This window comes from Nannobrachium achirus, assembly GCF_963921795.1.
Source record: "Nannobrachium achirus genome assembly, chromosome: 11".
NCBI classification, from domain to species: Eukaryota; Metazoa; Chordata; class Actinopteri; order Myctophiformes; family Myctophidae; genus Nannobrachium; species Nannobrachium achirus.
This window is the reverse complement of record NC_137820.1, coordinates 38,268,687-38,287,649: the sequence shown is the minus strand read 5'-3', so window position 1 is coordinate 38,287,649 and position 18,963 is coordinate 38,268,687. Positions and strand designations below refer to the sequence as shown.

General features: G+C 42.5%; 1 protein-coding gene across 1 annotated transcript in view; it reads left to right on the top strand.

The window, feature by feature from the left end:
• The window catches only part of LOC308293744 (A disintegrin and metalloproteinase with thrombospondin motifs 20), a gene marked incomplete at its 5' end in the record, with an annotated part of 210,943 nt that overhangs the window by 179,711 nt on the left and 12,269 nt on the right, over window positions 1-18,963 (top strand). Inside the window, 2 exon segments of the mRNA XM_080736360.1 lie at window positions 540-710; window positions 12,564-12,737. Coding sequence (XP_080592486.1) covers window positions 540-710; window positions 12,564-12,737 — 345 coding nt within the window.

Below are 18,963 nucleotides of genomic sequence, written 5' to 3'. Positions count from 1 at the left end.
TCCCTGGGGCTCCGGGGGTCCTTGGAGGTTGTAGTTTGGCAGTCAAGGAGTGTGTGTGCAAAATTTGGCATGGATGGGGGCAACGGTTGTGGAGATATGAGCAGGGCAAAAGTGTGACGGACTGACTCACTGACTGACGCACAGACAGCCCGTGGAGGTTTTGGTAGTAAATGCGACCTACGGTCGCAATAAACCAGACAATGCAGATCAGTTCATATGACAGTTTCAGTCATATTCTTTTTGAACAAAATTCCATTATAGTTTTAATCATATGTGACTCACATATAATGTGAGTCATCTGAAATGTTTCAGTTTCAGTTTTGTACTTTAATCCAGTAAATGTTGAATTCCAGACTTTTTAACAGTGTATTTCTATAGGCCTATTGCAGTATTGATATGTGTACTTAAGTACTGGTAAGTACTTTTTCCACCACTGATTATACATTCTGAACAAGATTGTAACATCACCACCCTTTTACCTCCCTTCCCTCCTCTCTTTCTCTCTCTCTCTCTGTCTCTCTCTCTCCCTGCCTCTGCAGTGCTCTGTCAGCTGTGGTCGAGGCACCAAGCAGCGGGAGGTGGTGTGTGTGGACCAGAAGAACCAGAGCCAGGTAGAGGAGGAGCGCTGCGGCCACGCGGCGCGGCCCCGGACGGAGAAGGCCTGTCGAACCAGAGGATGTCCCGACTGGAAGGCCAACAGGTGGCAGGAGGTATGTGTGTGTTTAGTGTTGTCTAACTCTGCACACTGTCCCCCTGTCGGCTCCCAAAATATACACCCCTACTAGCTCCCCACGGGGAGGCTGATAACACTAACTGTTAGCAGCTGAACACCCAGTGCTGAGAAGTTACAAAGTGCATTTACTCAAGTACGTTGTTTCTATTTTACAATACTTTAAATACCAGTGGTTCTCAAACTTTTTTCAGTCAAGGACCCCCAAATTGTCCGCGGACCACCAGTTGAAAAGGTTTTGTGTGAGGGACCCCCTGAATAGAAGATTTATGAGAATAAATATTTTCTATTTTCAGAAATGTTCAAAAATAGCGGCTCTACAAGCTCACAGTGCAGCACAAAGTGACGCACTGTGAGCGGTCCCACCCTTTTTTACAATACACTAATAAGACAAAATAAGACATAATAAAGCCATAATTAAGAAATAATGTGTTGGTAATTAGAACTTATAATGTTTTATTAGACAAGAACAAAGACAGAATAAGACAGAATAAAGCCACAATAAGGATGATGTTTTATTACCCCTTGAATGAAACGTAACATATCAGGGTCCCAACAAACTCTAATAAGTCCTATAAGACCAATCAGGGTCTTAACAAAGTCTACTTATTTAACATTAGGCTTCATTAGAAAATAATGTGCTCTAATTACAAACAAATTAGCACTCATTATCACAGAATTGTACTGTAAAAACTAATCAACGACAAGGTAATTAGAACTTATCATTTTTATTAGACAGAAACAAAGACAGAATAAAGCCATAATAAGGATGGTGTTATTAACCCTTGAATGAAACGTAACAAATCAGGGTCATAACAAACTCTTCTTATTTAACATTAGGCTTCATTACAAAATAATGTGCTCTAATTACAAACAAATTAGCACTCATTATCACAGAATTGTACTGTAAAAACTAATCAACGACAAGGTAATTAGAATTTATTAGACAGAAACAAGACAGAATAAGACAGAATAAGGATGATGTTATTATATGAACAATGGCCGAACTCTCCACCAGGGGGAGCTCCTGAGCACATTGTTCCCTGCCTGCTGCAGAAGAAGAGAGGAGGAAGCCAGCAGCAGAGCAGAGAGCTCCATATGTTTTTCTAAGAGAGTGTTTTGACACATGTTCCAAAGCTTTAAAAGCTGATTCTGAGGCAACTAAATGTGATTAACCTTACAGACATTGAGTAAATGATTTTCTATGTTACTGTATGCTGCCAGATGACCTGAGAGTACCGTTTCCTTTTCTTTTGATGAATAATCTCTGGTGAGTGTAATTGTCTTTTGTGTGCCTTTCTTAACAAGGGTGCTAAGCTAACTGTTAGCATGAAGCTGCATACTAACAGTTAGCTTAGCACCCTTGTTAAGAAAGACACACTCACCAGAGATTCTTCATCAAAAGAAAGGGAAACGGTACTCTCAGGTCATCTGGCAGCATACAGTAACATAGAAAATCATTTACTCAATGTCTGTTATGTTATCAGCTTTTAAAGCTTTGGAACATGTGTCAAAACACTCTCTTAGAAAAACATATGGAGCTATCTGCTCTGCTGCTGGCTTCCTCCTCTCTTCTTCTGCAGCAGGCAGAGAAAAAATGTGCTCAGGAGCTCCCCCTGGTGGAGAGTTCGGCCATTGTTCATATAATAACATCATCCTTATTCGGTCTTATTCTGTCTTGTTTCTGTCTAATACATTCTAATTACCTTGTTGTTGATTAGTTTTTACAGTACAATTCTGTGATAATGAGTGCTAATTTGTTTGTAATTAGAGCACATTATTTTGTAATGAAGCCTAATGTTAAATAAGAAGAGTTTGTTAGGACCTTGATTTATTACGTTTCATTTGAGTGGTAATAACATCATCCTTATTCTGTCTTGTTTCTGTCTAATAAATTTGAATTGCCTTGTCGTTGATTAGTTTTTACAGTACACTTCTGTGATAATGAGTGCTAATTTGTTTGTAATTAGAGCACATTATTTTGTAATGAAGCCTAATGTTAAATAAGAAGAGTTTGTTATGACCCTGATTTGTTACGTTTCATTCAAGGGTTAATAACACCATCCTTATTATGGCTTTATTCTGTCTTTGTTTCTGTCTAATAAAAATGATAAGTTCTAATTACCTTGTCGTTGATTAGTTTTTACAGTACAATTCTGTGATAATGAGTGCTAATTTGTTTGTAATTAGAGCACATTATTTTCTAATGAAGCCTAATGTTAAATAAGTAGACTTTGTTAGGACCCTGATTGGTCTTATAGGACTTATTAGAGTTTGTTGGGACCCTGATATGTTACGTTTCATTCAAGGGGTAATAAAACATCATCCTTATTGTGGCTTTATTCTGTCTTATTCTGTCTTTGTTCTTGTCTAATAAAACATTATAAGTTCTAATTACCAACACATTATTTCTTAATTATGGCTTTATTATGTCGTATTTTGTCTTATTAGTGTACTGTAAAAAAGGGTGGGACCCTGTGAGCTATATCTGCTATTTTTAAATAGTTAACATAAATGGATAACGAGGTTAAAATTATTGATGCTACCACTTTATCCATTTATATGTTGGCAATTTAAAACTATTTTGCTGGGGACCCCCTGGAACGCCCCCAGAAGACCCCTTTTTTAAGATTTGTTTTTGGGCTTTTATTGATAAGACTGTAGACTGACAGGAAATGGGGAGTGACACGCAGCAACGGTCGTTGGGATCCGGGCTCAACCCGCAACTCGCTGTCATGCATCAGACCATGTGGTATGTGCCTGGACCGCTAGGCCAGTGGGCGCCCCACAAAAGACCCTTTGGTTTGAGGACCACTGTACCATGTACAGTATGGGCTCTGATGCAGCCTGACAGTGAGTCACAGGTTTGATTCCTGAGCCCAACGGACCTTTGCTGCATGTCACTCCCCGACTCTATCTCACCGTACTATCAATAAAGCCAAACAGAAATGTAATTGTCAACAGCAAGAACACAATTAACACTTTTGCTTCCCCTTAATTTGAAGGGATGAATTTTCCTTGCTGCCGCGCCGCTTCCTCCATAGGCCGCCACTCTTATTTTGAAGGGCCGGTCGGGATTTCTTTTCACTATTTTTGAGCGGTGGTCACACCGTCTCCATAGCGTGGCCGTGTGTGTATCCGTGTGTGTGTGTCTGTCTGTCTGTATGTAGACTGTGGTGTATGTAGCCTGGCTGCTATACCTTTTCTGACCACACATGTTAAGGGAGGGGCGCTGTTGTTCAGGCCAGCTAGGCACACTCACACTCACATTCACACACACAAATACACACACACACGCACGCACGCACGCACACACACACACACACACACACACACACGCAGGCTCCACCGCTCAGTTCACACAAGTGTGATTTTTCTTCAACGTTTACCCCATCTAGTCACGTCACAGTGTGTAGACGAGAGGGTGTCATGGCGGCCCCCATGCGATAGCAGATTGAGCTGTAAACATGCCAGCCTTGGAATCAAAATGTATTTTTTCGAGTAAATGAAGTCTTTTTATGGGAAAATTAATGAATTTCTAATGGAGGAGCTTCACTTCGCGTGCATGCCCAACGTGCGTTGTAAACATATCACGGACACCGCCGTTGCAGAATGGACAGCCAAGACGTACAGTAAGTCTATAACAGTGTTACTGTATTTACAACTGTATTTACAGTAAGGCTAGGGCTCCACCAAAATGACGGCGTCGTGCCGGCGTCGGACGGCGTCAAAAAATGAACCGGGGCGAATTTGAGCGTCCGACACTGACGTTGACGTCGGCAGTGGAGCACCCTTCATTGATTAAAACGGGAGCGTTCACAACGTTGACGTTGACGCGACGCTCGACGCGCTCGGTGGAGCCGGGGGGTAAGAGTGACGAGCTGACCCGTCAACGGCGTCATGGTATTAACCCTTTCATTGACAAGCTGACATGTCAACGGCAGCTATAAAGTTAATTGTTAATCGCAATTATTTGAGTGACAATGAAACGTCATGTAAAACTGTCATAATGGTGACAGCCCTAACGTCAGTTACTGTCCGCCGCTGAACAGGGCCAGGCGTTTCCCAGGGCTCCCAGATGCAGGCTGTGTGGTGTACACACACAGAGCACCTGTCTAATCAGCCCTCAGTTTACACATGTTCAAGAGCAATGTGCCGTTTCCTCCCAGCGCCAGCTAAACACCACAGGCAGGCACAGCATAACTGTTTATGCAATGCACTCACACTTGTGTACCCAACACTGAAGATTGTTGAGGAGGGAATTCTGTGCTTTAGTGAAATGATTCTCAGCTGTGCAGGAAAAAGCGTTGCAGAGGTGTTGCATCAGTACTTTGCTGTGTGAGAAATCCCACTTTTCTGAAGTGTTAAAAGTGTAAGCGATGTAAACGCTTCACACTTTCCGATCTAAACATTGAGTGCCTTTCCAGACTAAAGTCCGTATTTCAAACCCAGCCACGGAGTGCTTTTCCCGATTAAAGTCTGGATATCACTTTTATATTAAACTAGCCCTTACCCGTTCAAAGATATGAGCTCCAAAATGATGTGCAGTGTGTGGGTTATGGGATGTGCACTGTGCACACAGTATATGAGGGATGGAAAGTAACTTTAACTGGTGCTTGCATGATGTAGGAGCATCAATGTAAGAAACCCGTTTCGTTTAATGGCTACAGAGATACTGTCCCCCCCCCCCCCAGCCCGCCCGCCCACCCGCCTGCACACACACCCGCCTGCCTGCACACACACACACACACACACACACACACACACACACACACACACACACACACACACACACACACACACAGAGCTGGTTAAACATTTTGCCTCAAGCTAGATGCAGAATAGATGTGCCTCATGCTAGATGCAGAATAGATAGTAGATACACCATAAAAATGCTAATATACAGCATACGATTTGTGAAAGTGACAAACGGGCTTCACAGTTATGTCAGGTGTGTTCATATGCTTATGGTGATGCGATTTCAGATCAATTGCTCCAGCCACTGAGGAGAAACGCTGTTTCAGACAGACAGACACTCACTCAGACAGACATTCGCAAAATTATAGTATAGATAACAGTGTCGTGCGGTCATTGGGACCCGCGGGTGATGCAAAAACTCAATCTCCCATGATCCTTTGGGAGATGATGTCATCAGGAAGTGAAATCCTCTGTTGGCTTCAGGGAGAGTGTTTTCTGCTGGTGATTCAGTCCGAGTGTATCAAAGGGTGCGTTTGTAAATGCGTCCCGTTTGTGGTTAGGGTTAGGGGTTATGGTTAGGTTTAGGCATAGTTTTACTGAGGTTAAGGTTAGGGTTAGGGTTAGGCATAGTTTTACTGAGGTTAGGGTTAGGATTAGGGTTGGGTTTAGGCACTCACTACACTGAGCACACACCTGGTGTGCATTTCCGAACGCACCCTTTGATACACTCGGATTGAAACACCAGTAGAAAACACCATCCCGTTGGCTTCAATACTCCTCAGCAGTAAAATTATAATTTATTTTTTTTTGGAATCCGGAAACCGTAACTTTGTTGGCCTATCCTGGGTTAGAAGCAGGGTCTTTCACGCGAGCGAAGACATGTTTACTGTCTCCTGATTGTTATTTTTTAAGGCCAATTTTGAAAGAAACCATTGTTACACATCCTTTGATTTAAAGAGGCGGTGCCATAGTTTTGTACTTTTTCTGTTTTTGATGTGTCTAGGATGTTGACAGTACTTCATTAGACCCCCTGGTGTGGTTGTTATGAGCAATTATGTATTCCCTTGGTATTTTTTTTTTCCTGGAGGCTGACACCTTGTGGGTCAAAAGTGCCGGTCAAAAAACAGATACAATTACATCATATAATCAAATGATAATCATGTTTTAGAGGGGGAAAAATCATGGCCCCCCATCTTTAAAGGATGGTATCAGGGGCTTCAGAGCATTCCACATTTTGGTGGTAGAGTATAGAATGAGAATGTCCCCTCGTTTTGGTCCATTTGACTGAAAACCGAGGGTTTAAGTGGTTAACTCTCATTTCCTGTGAGATTCTGGTTGTGAATCTCCTTTATGGACCACACACGTCCCAACAGAACTGCACTGCTGTCTGTCGATTATTAGTTAATCCACACGTTTCATTCTCCAGCATTTGTTTTTTAACTTGCATGCCTTCATGGGGGTGTCATGACAGAATGCACTTATCATCACCATCATCATCATTGTTTCTTTCCTAAAACGTACTTTTAAATAATTTCCAACTGTTTCTTTTGCGTGCTTTGTGAGTATTCAGCTAATAGACTCCAAATTGGGCTGGTCGCTTCCAAAGGCGTTTTCTGTATCAACTGACAGACTGAAATACTGCATACAAGGCAGAGTGGCCATTCAGAGTGGCATTGGGGTCCCCAGTGAAAATATTATTATAAAAGATGTTCCCCATAGAGAATGACTTAAAAACAAGTTACCAGCACTGCTCGACCTTTGCGAAAAGCTCCATCGGCTGTCTGTCTGTCCGTCTGTCCGTCACATCACACTTTTGCCCCTACTCTTATCTCTGCCACCGTTGGCCCTATCGATGCCAAACTTTGCACACACACTCCTTGGCTGCCAAACCACAACCTCATTTCTCACATTCCCCTCTTCTAGTGCCATCATGAGGCCGATTCTTGCAAAACACATTTTTGGACACTGCTCCTACAGATTTTGCCCTAAAACCACACAAAGCGGTACACAGTATGTCTAGAGTCCTGTCATCAAGATGGATCTGTCCCATTAGCCCTAATATATACTGTATATACACATACATATACTAGTCCTTACCCGTAGGCCACCCTTACCCGTTTATGCCTTGCCCGTATATTTATGGTCTGGATGGCCCAAATGTCATGTGTCATGAAGTACCACTGCAGTAGGGTCCCCATTCACAGCAGGCTGCTGCAGTAAGGGAGGTCTGGTGCAAACAGACACATGGACAGAGCAGAGGCCAGGATATGGAGGTTGGGGGAGTGGTGGTGGAGCCTTGACACACGTCTGTCTCAGATGGAGTCCCGCTGGGGTAGAGGGCAGCTGTCTGCATGGGGGAGCCCACAGAGAGACCACGCAAGAAAGACTCAAATTTATCACGCAGACACTGAGCAGTAGACAGCGGAGGGATGCTTTGTCACGGTCTGACAAGGTCACTGTGGAGGGTGGGAGGGGGTCTGTCCAGAAGGAAACTAGACATAGAGCAGTGCAGCATTCCCAGAGGGGACAACTCTTCATTCTCGCTGTCTGTGGGGTGGTAACCTCTCATGTCCACAAATGGAAGGCGGGGATAACCCATGTTCCATTGGATCAAATGTAGTTATTATACTATGTATAAAACCTAAAGGCACACTTAAAACCACTTTCACTTAAAAAAAAGAAGAATGAATGAAGAGAAAATGGAGATACAAGGTTTCTAACCAACAGTGAAAACTAATAGCCATATTTCTTTGAATTTCTATTTACCCTATGAGACCAAAGTAAAAAAATAAATAAAATAAAAATCCTCAAAGTTGTACTCAAGTACAGTACCTGAGTAAATGTACTAAATGTACTTAGTTACTTTACAACACTGCTTATCACCTCTGGTGTGAGAAAACTCCTGATGCTCCTCTGAACATCTCCAGCCTCTCTCTCTCTCTCTCTCTCTCTCTCTCTCTCTCTCTCTCTCTCTCTCTCTCTCTCTCTCTCTCCCTCTCACTCTCTCTCTCTCTCTCCCTCTCTCTCCCTGGTGTCTGGTAGTAATCATGTGTGCCTCCAGTCCACACCACACATACCACCAGTGAGCATGAAATCCTCAGCCGGAGCATAAAGACATGTTTTATATCTTAACATCCATTCCTGTGACAACTATGAAAACCTCAGCAGCAGCAGCATGCGGGACCCCCCGTTAGGGCAGAACCCCCTCCCCCTCACTCACCTCTTAACACATGGGCTGCTCAGGTTTATAACATTTCTAGCTGTTGCTGCTGCCGCCGTTCACTCACGCTTTATTTTGAAGAGCCTCGGAAGCTTCGTGCGTGTGCACGTGGGTGTCCACTGACGATTGAGGAAGATAATCCCTTTGTTTACAAACGCTCGCGAAACTAAAATCCAAACGGGAGCCGACCATCGCGTTATAGTGTCGCCGTGAAAACAATCAGATCTCTGCTTCTGTGTTCTTTTCACCTCATTCAGAGATAAAGCCCTTTTTATGTTTCAGAGTAGAATGGAAATCAATGCAACCAGCTCGTGCCATTTTCTCTCTCTCTCTCTCTCTCCCTCTCTCTCTGCTCTGTTTGGCTCCTTGGGTGTTAATAGGGCACCATGTAGGCCAGTGGTGGGAGTAGAAGTAGCACAGTGTAGGAATGCTCTGTTTACAAGTAAAAGTCCTGCAGTCCTTGTCTTCTTCAAAATTGTCTTCGAAAATAGACAATCTACAAGCTCACAACACTGTAAGCGTTTGGGGGGTGCTCTCCATTCCGACATGTCTACATTCCGACATGTCTCCATTCCGACAGTGACTTCTTATTGTCGAAGTGGCAACACTTCCATAGAGGTTAGGGTTAAATATATCATTTGGAACCCATTTAAAAGGGTTAAAAGCACAATGCATTTTCAAGCACAATGCATCGCTCAGGGTCGTAGATCGACTATTTTTTTCCAGTTAAAGGACAACTTTTTTTTTTACAACAAGGGTTCATATTTTAGATTGTAATTAGAGAAAAGAAAATATGAATGTTAAAATGTTTTCATTTACTGTTTTCTATTGTTTTAGCGATTTTAGTATTTTGATTTCAGTGGTTGGGGGCATGCGTACAAGTGGCTAAATATGTCTTTCTAGACACAATAAGCCGTCAATTTCTTTGTTACTATTTACACCAGCCCCCATAAGTCACAACTGCTCATGAAGGATTGCAGTGCATCTTGGGACTGGGCTTATTGTGTCTAAAAATACATATTTAGCCACTTGCATGCATGCCCCCAACCTGGAGGCATGCATGCAAATCAAAATCGTTAAAATCACTAAAATGATAGAAAGAAGTAAATGAAAACTTTTCTCTAATGACTATCTAAAATATGAACCCTTGTTGTAAAAAACAAAGTTGTCCTTTAAGCATCCGACAGCGAAGTACAACTGCCTGGCATGAATTGTTGTTAAATACCTGATTTATATTTAGTTGTGCGCTGTGCCGTGTTGCGCAGCATAAATAGACTATCTTGAAGCTATTTTATAAAGATCGGCTATTTTATAAATAAATACATTTAAAAATTCCTTAATATCGTTTGCACAGTGCTTTCATATCCTCACCTCTCTCCTCGACCCTCCAACCCCCACAAACACGCACGCACGTGCGCGCACAGTCTCTCACTCACACACACATTAGCCAGACCTTGGCTAAGGTCTGGAGCTACTCAACACACACCCACATCAAATGGTCTCCTCATTTCTCAGCTCCGCCTTGTGTGTCATCTCGGACAAGGAAAGCCATAAGTCTCCCCGCAGCCAGATTAGAATCAAGTTTCCCTAAATCCGTAACAGTTATCAACCCGCTCTCAACAGCATGCTCCAATAGCAGTGGTGTGGGCCTCTTAGGATATCGTCGATGTCGTGGTTGGAAACCTTGTATGTCCAAATCCAAATGAGGGGTGGAGGTTGTGATTTGCCATCCAAGGTGTGTGTGTGCAAAGTTTGGCATTGATAGGGCCAACGGTGGCAGTCATAATACCTGATGATCATGTTGTGCGTGTGTGTGTCGCATTGTGGATCTGCTATTTTCATTTAAAAGAATATGGATATAGGAGGTTTCTTTCTGCTTGACAGGGATAATATTAAGGAATAAAGCCTCCCCTCCTCATTACATCTTTGTCCGGGGGTCAGATTTACTTTTTGTTCTTTGTCCAGAATTTGAAAGTCTTAAGAAAACACACACGCGCACACAAAAAACCCAACATCCACGTTCGTTGAGCCGCACACCCTGCAATGATAACACGCACTCCTAATGAGAAACGAGCAACACAAATACATCTGGAAACGCCTGGAAACGCGATACCCTGCACTGTGTAATAATGCACAGACTGGTCCGGCTCTGCACAATCACAGAGGTTTTTGCTCGGAAATCTGCTTTATCAGTGTAACTCTTAATCTAAGCGCCGTCGCGAGGTCGGTTACGCTATTACGAGTTACTTATATTCAAAATATTATGAACAAAAACATTTGGAATCAAAATATGCTTAAAAAGTACCCAAAGGCCCGGACGGCTATCGGGTAGTGGCTGGGGCACCTAGGGCTGCTGATGCAGCCTGACAGCATGTCGTGGGTTCGAATCCCGATCCCGACGACTTTTGCTGTGTGTCAGCAGCACCCCATCTGTCTCCCCATTTCCTGTCAGTCTACTGCATACTATCTAAGAAAGGCATAAAAAGTCAAAAAGAATATCTTAAATCTTAAATTTGTTAAGATCTTGCTAAAAATAGCTGATCGACAGGCAATAGATATACTGTAGTGTAGACGGACATATTTTATTAGAAAGTATACAATATGGCTTCAGTGGTTAACATATGTATATATACATAATATACATACATATGTAATGTTAAGTCTTCGAACAATTGCAGTTGGAGTAAAGGTTAAATATCTACCTCTGAGAGTGCAGTGGAAGTGGACTTTTCGGCACGTGCCGCCATCGCACACGGGAGAATGAAGTCTTGACGTACAGAGCACACACAACAAGAGGGCTCCCTCGGTATGCTGCAGGCACTCTGTCCCAAGGTTACATCAAAGAGATGCTGGGATAGGCTAGACCCCGTCCCGCGTGTGACTGTGAACCCAGAAACATGGCTCAACAAAGACATGACACACACCACAGCGCGCTGCTTTGTGGGGTCGGACCACCACATCATTAAAGGTGATTCAGAGCGGAGACAACGTGTCTCTGCAGACCAAACAACGTGTGATTCTTGAAGTATTAATGCCACGTTGAGGCCGGTCCCCACCACCAGCAAACAAACATGGCACGTCAGCCAGAAAGAAGGTTCCATTTAGGCCGAGATGGCTGATAGACGGAGCTGTGTATGGTCTTTGGTCATTTTATCATCTAATCAGGCTTTTATGAACACCCTGAACGGGTTAATTTAATTTAGTAAGATAACACATCCCATATCCCATGCTCCACCACTAATTAAGAAATGGTACACTTAATGGTCTTCTAAGTGGCTGTTCTTGCTGTTCTGACGTGCATGCGGTTGTCATTTTCACTGTCTCCCAGTGTTTTGGTCATACTTTAAATCAGGGGTCTTCAACAGGGGGTCCGGGACCCCTAAGGGGTCCTCGGAGTTACTACAGTTGGTTCCTCCAAATATTTGAGTGATAGAAACTTGTTTTCTCCTTTTTTATATTAAGCACTTGAACCATAGCATCCATATTCTGAGATCTTTAGCCAAAAATAGCAGATCTACAAGCTGCAAGGCGTTGTGAGCTTGTAGATCGGCTATTTTCGGCAACAAGCTTTGGTGTAGAGCAGACTAAGTAAAAGAGTGAAAGGTCAAGTTTTAAAACTATTGGTGGTTCAAGTGGTTAAATATCTGAAAACACAAATTGACATGAATCCAAAATACACTGACGATCGTGCTGTCAAACAATGAAACTATATGGAATCTATGATAAGGTATGGGGACCCTGCTTCATCTCTCTCTCAACTAAGGGGTCCTTGGCCTGAAAATGTTGAAGACCCCTGCTTTAAGTTTTCTTGTCATTCTCACTGTGTCTCTACTACCATCGTTCTGTTCATACCGTAGGTCTCTTGGCGTTCTGACGTGGTGTTTGTGTCGTTCTTTCTCTCTGTGTCTCCACCAGTGTTCTGTCACCTGCGGAGTCGGTGTCAGGAAGCGAGACATCTACTGCCGCCTGAAGGGCAGCGGGAAGGTGAGAGAGGAGCTGTGTGACGGGCACGCTCGCCCCGCCACCGTCCAGCCCTGTCAGGCCAGCGAGTGCACCCGTTACACCTGGGTGGTCGGAGAATGGCAAGATGTAAGCAACCTCCACCTCTCTGTATCTCTCTCTCTCTCTGTGTGTCTCTCTCTGTGTCTCTCTCTGTTTCTCTCTCTCTCTGTCTTGAATCCTTTCTTTTGTCTTTGTTCTTGTCTCTCGTGAGCCCCTTTCCACATATATATATATATATATATATATATATATATATATATCAGAGGTTGCGCTAGGATTTTTAACAGCCGGTCACCGTGACCGGCATGATTAAAATTTATCGGACATCTGATAAAAATACCGGACATAATAATTTGAATGCATGGATGACAAGCAGGTGCAAAAACATAGCCAATAACAACAGTTTAAGTCCTGCTGTATAGTTGGGACTGAACTAATTGAATGTAAAGGAGTAGTAGGCTGTACAAAAAACATACAGCTTCCGAAGCTGTATGTTTTGATGATGATCGATCATCTTGCATAAGGAAATTAATTATATTGGACTACGCACGCAGGCTGTGTGTTTGCACAGATACTGCATGGTTTCATAACAAGTTGTTTCTGTTCTGCATCATATTTCAGGCCAACACATAATAATGTACAGAATAATGAGAAATAGTCTGAAAGTGGGGTCTGCGCAATGTTTCATAGGTTGATAGATTAATCTGGCCAGAAAGGAATCAATTATAGACTACTCACTAGTATGGTCGAGTGGTCACGATCATCCTGCATCTCTGTTATGCAACTTTGGGAAGGTTGAAAAGGCTTTGGTGGTGATCTTGTACAGTTTCCAAAACATCTCCTCATAAAGAACTTCAATCGAGTGTATAAAGTTTGTTTTATATGGGTTGTAGTTGTCCTGCGTGCCTTCAATAATTCCCATGGGTTCACAGTGCGCATTGCAAAATGACGCTGAAATGGACTGCTGTCTGCTGTCTTCTCTCTCCCCCAGCGCCCCGTTAGCAAATTAATGTTTAGGCTAAACAGTTCTGATAATACAACTTATTTTTGACTGTCCATTCATGTACTATAACTTAAACTGCGCGCTCATATTCCAAAACCAAGGCAGCTCATAGAGAGCATAGCGACAACATAACAAACCGACAACTAGGCCTACCCAGCAACAACTATCATTTCCTGTCTTACCTTCACAATAAAGTGTCTCCCGTTTACCTCCCAATGCAGCTTATTTCACACAGGTTATTATTAACAGGAAAAAGTGTAACTTAACCCGTGTGTGTTTGTGCAACCAGACGTGCATGTGAGAGAGAGTGATGAGGGAGAGAGAGAGAGAGAGAGAGAGAGACATTGAGAAAGAGAGAGAGAGAGAGAGAGAGAGAGAGATTTGCGGTGAACTGCCGTGTCATTTTCAATCGGTCCTTATGTCCGATGAGGTTTATATTTTCCGGTCTTTGTCATTATAAATCGGTCAAATCCGGCAATTTCCGGTCTAACGCAATCTCTGATATATATATATATATATATATATTAAGGCTGGGACTTTAACTGATTAATTGCGATTAATTAATTACAGAAAATTAACGCGATTAAAAAAATTTACGCATTTTAATCGCACTTTTTTGCACCACAGAACCTTCAGTTTCGGGCATACTGATCATAGCGATGCACATCACGCACCAACCAAGAAGAGACAACAAACGCAAAGGGAGAAGTAGCCGATCAGAGCGCTTTGCTTGGCCCAGTGGATGCGAAATTTAGATTTAAAAAACTCACTTGTTGATTCACTCGTACAACAAAATGTGTTTTACTTGAAAGAAAATGCTTCTCAGGTCAAATATCGATGTGCGATTAAAATGCGATTAATTGCGATTAATTAATCACAGAGCCTGTAATTAATTAGATAAAATGTTGTAATCACATCCCAGCCCTAATATATATATATATATATATATATATATATATATATATATATATATATATATATATATATAGATAGATAGATAGATAGATAGATAGATAGATAGATAGATAGATAGATAGATACCTTCTGTCGCCCAGAGGCAGCACAACAGTATAAGGACGAAGAATATTTACATAAAGTGTCAAAAAAAACTAATTGTGAACGCTGGAAAATGTCCAGGGAATCAGGTCAGGAGGACTTTGGCGGCGGTGTTGGCCTTTCACGCATCTGGCACATGACAGAAGAGTGTATTTTTCAGACGCATTCTTAACTTCTCACATAACTATAAATAGTCCCTCTCTTCTATCCAACTACTCTCTCTCTCTCTCTCTCTCTCTCTCTCTCTCTTCGACTGTATCTCTTTTATCTCGCTGCCTCTATGTCTCTCTGTCTCAGTATCGCCCTCTCTCATTATCTGTCTCTCATGTCTCTCTCTCTCTTATCGTCACTGTCGGGCAGAAACCTAGTATCTCCAAGTTTCAAATTTGTACATTTTTGCCGCAAATAACGCCCTGCTTCATCATACAAGGCCGTCGCACAAAAGTAGTGAAAACAGCAGATCTGCAAGCACACAACGCCTCGCGGTGCAAGGCGTTGTGTGCTTGTAGATCGGCTGTTTTCTCTAGTTTAGATCATTTTTTAAATGATAAATTCAAACCGAACGGTCTTGGACATACAAGGTTTCCATCCGACAAAAACGTTATGTTTGTCTTTTCCCTCTGTATCTCTCTCTACTGTCTTTTCTCTCATGTATCTCTCTCTTCTATTCGTCTTTAATCTCTGTACCTCTTCTATCTGTCCTTTGTATCTTCTGTCTTTCCACTGTATCTCTCTCTCTCTCTCTCTCTCTCTCTCTCTCTCTCTCTCTCTCTCTCTCTCTCTCTCTCTCTCTCTCTCTCTCTCTCTCTCTCTCTCTGTGTCTTTCAACTCCTCTCTCTCCTAACAGCTGTTTTGGAAACATGCTGTCGTCGTGACAAAGTGACGGCAACAGCGAACGCGAGGGGGACGTCATAACAAAGAGTTGCCTTCTCTTCTTAATTAATCTCCGTATATCCGTTGACGGGCCAGGCACCTTTCAATGCTGCAGTCTGTGTGTTTTCAATGAAGATGCCGCCATGATGTTAGTGTGCGAGACAGATGTTAAATCATCTCGCAAGGTTTTTCCTTTTCTTTCTTTTTTTGGCAGGGAAACGCTCACGGAGCTCCGTAGATCGTCAGAGCACCAGCTGTGTGTGCTGGAAGGCAGTGAATGCACTAGTCCAGTGGTTCTCAAAAGCCCCTTTTCCACTGCAGCTTTAGCACAACATTACACGACACTAAACCGCACCATACATACAAATATCTACATTTTCGATTGCACAAAAGTACCTCTATCGGTAAGAAAAAAATTGACCATTTCAACTGTGATTATAATACAATATAAAGTATTAATGCATTACTATGATAACTATAATACACTATAATAGATTATGATAGTAGTTATAACACAATAGAATCTATTATCATGTATTACAACTATATCCTGGTGGTCTAAATGAAAAGTCAGTGAGTGATCAGTCATTATGAAGTGTTTGGCCCTGTTTGGCCTAGCTCAGACCTACTCTGGAGTGGATACTTTTCAGTACCACGTTTAGTACCACTTTCACACCACTCTACCCAGGTCCTTCTAGTGGAAAACCTGGCACAAGTGAGCGGTGTGGAGTGGTGTGGTGTGGTGTTGGGCCATGTCAGTGGAAAAGGGGCTAAAGTGGATCTCTCTAGGTTCCTTTGTATAGGGGGTCTAAATTGACCCTTACAAATCACTCTCAGAGTTACATTTTAGCATATAGAATGGGGTCCCAGAGATGAAACATTTTTAATTTAGTTTGTGTAGGAAAGATTTGAGTGACTGTGAAATAACCTTCTCCCAAGGTAAGATTAAGTCATCATGCTTTATATAAACCCTATTATATTAAGCCTAAACGGTTCTGCCGCCGTGTAGAACAGGGGTCTTCAACGTTTTCAGGCCAGGGACCCCTTAGCTGAGAGAGAATTGAAGCAGGGACCCCCTCTCCATATTATTGTATAAATGTGTGATGCAGATTTTCATCGATTTCATAGATAGATTCATAGACTTGTTTGACAGCACTGTCGCGTTTTTAGTTAACTTGACCTTTCACTCTGTACTTGGTCTGCTCTTCTTTACCTCTACACCAAACCTATTTGCCGAAAATAGCAGATCTACAAGCTTGTAGATCTGCTATTTTTGGCTAAAGTTCTCCTCAGAATAGGGATGCGAGTGTTTAAGTTGTTAATTCAAAAGAATTATCCTATCACAAAGATTTGGCGGACCCCCTGTAATGACTCTGAGGACCCCCTAGGGGTCCCGGACCCCCTGTTGAAGACACTTGGTATAGAGCACCGCTGTGTGCTAGCTCTCTCTCTCTCTCTCTCTCTCTCTCTCTCTCTCTCTCTCTCTCTCTCTCTCTCTCTCTCTCATGCTGTCTCCACTACTTTGTGTCTCCTGCTTTGACCCTAAGCAGTGATGCCATTTAAGGACTTACAGATACTGACAGTTAGGTCCTCGTACCGCTGCGCAGGGGGGACGGGGGGGTGGGTATCTCTCCATCTGCGTTTCCTCCATTAATTACAACCATACAATCATTCCTATCAACACTTGTTTGGACCGTAATGGGCCAACGTATTCGTCATCGTTATTCGCCGCACACTCAAACATAGGCCTACGTTACCGCATGCGGAATGTATTTTTGTTTTGTTTTCCTTCCTCTGTGTCGTCGTGCGTGATGGACCCCATAAAGCATATGGTGGACGTTTTGGGGTCAAGGCGGCTTTAACTGTCCCGTTTGTGATTTGTCTCTGTGCTTATGTTAGCCATGATAACTGAGCCATGTGGTTGAGAGGCTGGTGTAGTCACATGCTTTAACTATTAAAAAATAGCAGATATACAAGCTCGCAGCGCGGCACTCGGTGCCACGCTGTGAGCTTGTATATCTGCTATTTTTTATATTTTTTATTGTGACCCGATTCTATAAACGTCTCCTAAATCCTTCTTCTTAAATCAGTGGTTCTCAAACTTTTTCATGACAAGGACCTCCAAAATGACATGTATTTGGCCACGGACCCCCATCTCAGAATATGTTGTTCCAGGGACCCCCAACAAGCAAATATTTGAGTTACAAATGTTTGCTTTTAAAAATATGTATTCAAAGATTTGCAAAAAATCTACAAGCTCACAGCGCTGCTCACTGTCATACAATACTTATTTTAACAATGAGCGCTATAGTATCTTTCTATGACTCTCAAAGTGGATTGCATGGATTCTGTGGGTTCCTTTATGTGGGTCTAAATTGACCCTACACTTAAGTCTGTAACTTTTAAAGTGTACAAATGGAACCAAATAAACCCGATGAACACACCTTGAAATTTGAAAGTTTGAGAAACTCTGGTCTATGAAATACAGCTCATGATGGGTTCAGACAGAGCAGCTTCTCTTACTGCTGAGGTCGTTGTCCATCATCTGAACACTGAAAAGAATGGTGAGCCGCAGGAAGCTCAACACTGCCCCCTCTGGTCACAACCAGACACTGATCAGAAGTCTCCCAGAAGAACTGCCTCTTGGGAAAGGAGGCTTATATCTTGATGACATGATTGCATGTCTTCTCACCCTGCTTAACCTGCCTTAAAGTAGGCTGCTTCTTCAGTGGTGGAGCAAGAAAAGCAAGAAAACACTGGTTAGAAAACAGCCACATTTGGGTGATTTTCTCCCTGCTCTTTTACAAGTACAAGGCTTGTAGGCTTATTCAAAATGTCTACTTGAGGAAAAGTACAAAAGTACTTCAAAAATATACTTAAAGTACCAAGGCAAATGTACTTAATGGATTAATAGTAAATAAGTAAGGAAGTAAATCTCCAAAGTAACTAAAGCTGTCAAATAATTGATAAAATGTACAATATTTGGCTCTGCGATGTAGTGGAGTAGAATTATAGTATTGAAAAATGTCTATCTATCTCTTATCTGCGTCTCTCCGTCAGTATTGAAAAATGGAAATAATCAAGTAAAAGCAAAAGTTACTCTAAATCAGTGTTTCTCAACCACTGTGCCTGGGGACCTTTGGTGTGCCCCTGAGAAGGGTCAAGTGTGCCCCTTGAAACTGCTTGAAAGCCAGTATTGTATTTATCATTTTAAAAATGATTTAAACTTGTGAAAACAGCCGATCTACAAGCACACAACAACCTCGCGGTGCGAGGCGTTGTATTATGTCTGTGTGCCCATGGATTCTTGGGACATGAAAAGTGTGCCCATGCAGACAAAAAGGTTGAGAAACACTGGTCTAAATTGCACAGTACAGTACT